The sequence below is a fragment of the Muntiacus reevesi genome, chromosome 14, assembly GCF_963930625.1.
Source record: "Muntiacus reevesi chromosome 14, mMunRee1.1, whole genome shotgun sequence".
Classification (NCBI taxonomy): Eukaryota; Metazoa; Chordata; class Mammalia; order Artiodactyla; family Cervidae; genus Muntiacus; species Muntiacus reevesi.
Genome location: NC_089262.1, coordinates 3,270,995 through 3,274,853, shown reverse-complemented (window position 1 = coordinate 3,274,853; position 3,859 = coordinate 3,270,995). Strand labels below are relative to the sequence as shown.

The 3,859-nt window shown below is 47.7% G+C and overlaps 1 protein-coding gene across 6 annotated transcripts; it reads right to left on the bottom strand.

Annotated features, from left to right (window-relative positions):
• Positions 1 to 280: 280 nt before the first annotated feature.
• On the bottom strand, positions 281 to 3,428 carry LOC136146567 (uncharacterized). 6 transcript variants are annotated; one of them, XR_010659014.1, is made up of 4 exons: positions 3,232 to 3,428; positions 2,894 to 3,123; positions 854 to 1,742; positions 281 to 702 (listed from the first exon to the last, which is right to left on the bottom strand). XR_010659014.1 is itself a non-coding variant. In XM_065905514.1 (3 exons), exons 1-3 carry the CDS (start codon positions 3,305 to 3,307, stop codon positions 355 to 357), a joined length of 654 nt encoding a protein of 217 aa, XP_065761586.1. In that variant the 5' UTR covers positions 3,308 to 3,428; the 3' UTR covers positions 281 to 354. The 6 variants fall into 6 exon arrangements, 1 of the variants encoding a protein (XP_065761586.1); XR_010659016.1 differs by having other exon boundaries at positions 854 to 934; XR_010659013.1 differs by having other exon boundaries at positions 281 to 1,742.
• Positions 3,429 to 3,859: the final 431 nt, after the last annotated feature.

The window sequence follows — 3,859 nt, the reverse complement described above, 5'->3', positions numbered from 1 at the left end:
TTCACTCAGAGGAAATGCATCTTTCTATAAACCCAAGAATCTCTCTAGAAGAAATAGCAAATGCTACACTGGGACATATGTTTGAAATCATAGAAGTCTAATGTCTAGGTGGCATTCTATGAATATTGAACATACATAAAGCTTTTTAATAGAAAGAAGGGACACCTCAGATTAAATGATTTTTCATCATATTTTTAAATTCCAAATTATGAATGCACATGATGACTCAAATACATTCCAATTTAATTAAAATTACCATTTAAAAAAAAAGTACATCAGAAGTCTTCAAAGGGGGAGTTGGGTTTGCTTATCTGCTTGTTCAGGGGGTTATAAGCCAGCTCAGAGGTTTCTGTGCTAGCTAGGTGATACCAATGACAGCGATTCTTCCTTAGAGGTCTCTGAAGCCTTGTTTGGGAGACCCGGTAATGCCATGCAGGGTGCATGCATCTTAAGAAGAAGACCAGACTCTGAAGGACAATTTGGGGCTTCTGGGGCAGGTGAGAAACCAGAAACAAAGGTAGACGGCAAAGCGGGGAAAACCATCTCCGCTTTGTTGGCTTTTTTATGATAATTGTCATAATCATCAATTAACCTCCTCCTGCAACTGCTGTGCAGGGAACAGGGACAGAATTCCTGACGTTCACTCTGCATTTTCACTCGACAGAAGAATGTCTTTCGTGTCCGCGTTCCCTGTGGCGCATCCTAAGGACATAAACACAGAGAAGTGGCATCTTGCTCTGTGATGTCAAAGGCTGCTATTAACTAGATAAAGCCAGTTCCAGACCTTATTAGTCCAGTCTTGTCTCTTGGCAAGCCTCATACCTCAGCATGAGAAAATCTGAACTCTGCTCACCTCTCTTTGATTTCCCAGTCAAGCAGGGTTTATGTATAAGCCCTCTGGCACCAGGCTGCAATGTAGAGGCCTCTGTCTGTACTGAGGGTTAAGACAAGACAGGTCTTTAAATTGATTGGGCTGCTGGAATGGGTGCAGAGGTGTGTGTGTGTGTGTGTGTGTGTGTGTGTGGCTGTGAATCCCTACCTGGTGTTCCTGTGTTGTGAAGTTGTGACATCCTGACGTGGTGTCTATCTGGATAGACCCACGTGAGTCGGGGCGCCTCATTATCAAAATGATGTTGACAAACTCAAAAGTACAAAGAAGAGACGCAACAGTGATAAAGTGGCTGAAAGGACTGATTTATGAGAGAGAATGAAAAGAACCATAGATAACAGTGAATAGCGTTTTGTCTTTCTCGCATAGCGCTTTGGGGGAATTCTCAACAGGAATGTTGGCAGAAAAACTCAGAAAAAAAGATATCTGGAAAACAATCAAAGTCAGTGCGAAAATTTAGGAGAAACTGAAAAGAAATAAAGGAAACAATTTGGTTAGACGACATTGGGAAACATCTGGTTTGCTCTGTGACTCCGAAAGTGATAACACTGTTGAAAGATCTATTCTTAGAAAAAACGATCTGAAGTTACAATGAATGAATATTATATATTTACATTGCAAACAACCAACTCAGAAATAAATACATGACATGTGAATCATAGCACACGTTGGAATGTGAATTATCTGAGGAGCTGGAACCTTAACACGTTAGATCTGATAGAGCAAATCTCAGCAGACAGGTCAGGGATCAGAGTGAATTGCTGTTGCCCAAAGGGGTGATCAGTATCATTTTCCCTTTCCATCGCTTCGCTCCATGCTCTATTACAGAGGATAGCTGTTTGAAGTCTGATCCCTGGGAATAAAGTAAATATCAATCAGGAATTGATATCTGCTGACATCAGGGAACAAAGAAACACCTGATTTACTTATGGAGGTGCAATGCCGTGGGAGCCCGTGTTTATATGAAACAAAACATTTAGGATGCCTTACAAGAAGGTATCATATTTTTCCTCCAAGCAACTTTGCCTCGGCCATCTTTTGAGATGCCTTCCTATGAGCTGAGTTGGACGCAAGTTCGTTTTTGCTGGCCAAGTACCACTGCATTTTAAGGCAATGGGATCAGTGGCCAATTTCCTAAGGACGCGTTTAGTCGTTAAGTGGTGTCCAGCTCTTTTGTGACCTCACGGCCTACAGCCTCGCAGGCTCCTCTGTCCTCAGTAAGCTGCTCATGTGCTGTGACACGATGCAGAGGAGCCTGTTTCCAGCTGAGCGCCTTGAAAGTGGTCCTCATCCTTTAGACTCCGTGGCTTTTAGTTAAAATACTTGACGAGCTGTGTGTAAAAGTATGTGGGCATGAGGAGGTGACACATTTTTTAAGACAGGAAGTTACAGATAGAGGATTATAAAGGCTACATTATAATCAGAGACCAAAACCTGGTGGAGTTTCCCGGAATTCATGATATTTTGACGTATCTTTTAAAATCAGAACCTGCCACCTAATACAAAACACCAGAGCCTGATAAAGAAGTGGGAAAGCGCCCTTTGTTCTCCCTCCTCCCCTGGCTCCTCTCCCTCCTCCCCCCCCCCCCCTCCTGGGGCTCCAGCCCAGGAAAGGTGTAGCCGCCTCCCGCCGGGCACAACAGCAGGTGGCAGCATCGCCACAGGCCTGGCAGCGGGCTGGGCGAGGGGACACAGGAGTCCAGCGGGAAGGTCTGCATGTGCAGGGGCTGCCCCGTTCCCTGAGTTTCCCGTCCCCATCTCCACTCCTCCGCTGCGTGCCCGTGACGGCAGCTAGTCATCAGAGTCGCCAGCCTCTGGAGTCGCCTTAACCTGAAATATTTGTTCCTCTCCCTGTTTCCACCGCGTTCTTTCACCTCCAATCTGTTAGCACCAGGCAGAGGTCTTGGGACCACCACAGAGAAAGCGCCGGCCTCTCTCATCCTTAAAGGACAGACAGAAAACGAGCGGCAGGGGTGGGCGGCAGGGGGGAGCCTCTCTGCTGACCTTGGCACGGAGCGCGGGCACCCGAGGGTGCTGGGAACGGTTCTTCCCCTCTCCTGGGTAGCAGCTGAGATGAAAGACCCCCGCCTCTTGCATCCCACGTGCGCCTGGGTGGTGCACAGCCCGCAGGAGCCGCCGTGCAGAGGGCGGGCGTGCACAGTAGACTGCAGCCGAAATCCCACCAAATCCCGGAGGTAAGGGAAAGGGCTTGACCCTGCCTTCCAGCTTTCCGTCTGCAGCAGAGGGGAGAAGGGGGAGAGGCATTTTAGACAAAGGCAGGACCAGGGCCGGGGCCCAGAACGAGCCGGCATCAGTCCACAGGCCGCGGCAAGAGTGGGCACCTGGTGGCCGCAGGCCTGCTGGTCTCTTCGTCACTGCGACCCAGTCGGGTTTGGTTTTGCTTGGCGCTTGTGACATAAAATGCTATTTTTTCCTTTCTTGTTGTTTTGTTCCTTGTGCTAAGGCTCACAGGACGTGACCCGTGCAATTAAACATTTGAGTTTGGGCTGCTCAGTCATTCACATGTCGTCCCCCATCCCCTTCCTCTATGTGCACACACACACACACACACACACACACACACACACACACACACACACACACACACACACGCCTCGCCCTGCCCTCTCCATCTCAGTAAATGAGTCGTGATTGCTTATATAGGCTTAATAGTTCACAAGGCAAACGCCTTCCATTACGGCGCATCGAGCTGCCATAACGGGGCTGAAAACTGACACCACCGAGGTGCTAAGACGCAAGTTCTGTTGAAAATGATGCCAGCATGAAGGACCAGGATTCATTAAATCGGGCAGACTTTCTCATTAAACGTGCAGATTGACAGTCGGAACTAACTGTCATCTGTGGTTTCCTTCGTGTCCCCCTACCCAGTAATATACATATAGAGATTTTTGCACAGGTGCCATTATATTTAGAACAGAATAGTGAAATTGTGACTATCCAGGGGTTGGT

Bases quoted from the DNA above. Each gene is read 5' to 3' on its own strand.
- LOC136146567 (XM_065905514.1), bottom strand. From the start codon at position 3,307: ATGTCACAAGCGCCAAGCAAAACCAAACCCGACTGGGTCGCAGTGACG. The intron at 3,124-3,231 runs GTGCCCACTCTT...CCTCTGCTGCAG, and splicing joins AGCAGGCCTGCGGCCACCAG to ACGGAAAGCTGGAAGGCAGG. The intron at 703-2,893 runs GTCAGCAGAGAG...TTATGTCCTTAG, and splicing joins TGCCCGCGCTCCGTGCCAAG to GATGCGCCACAGGGAACGCG.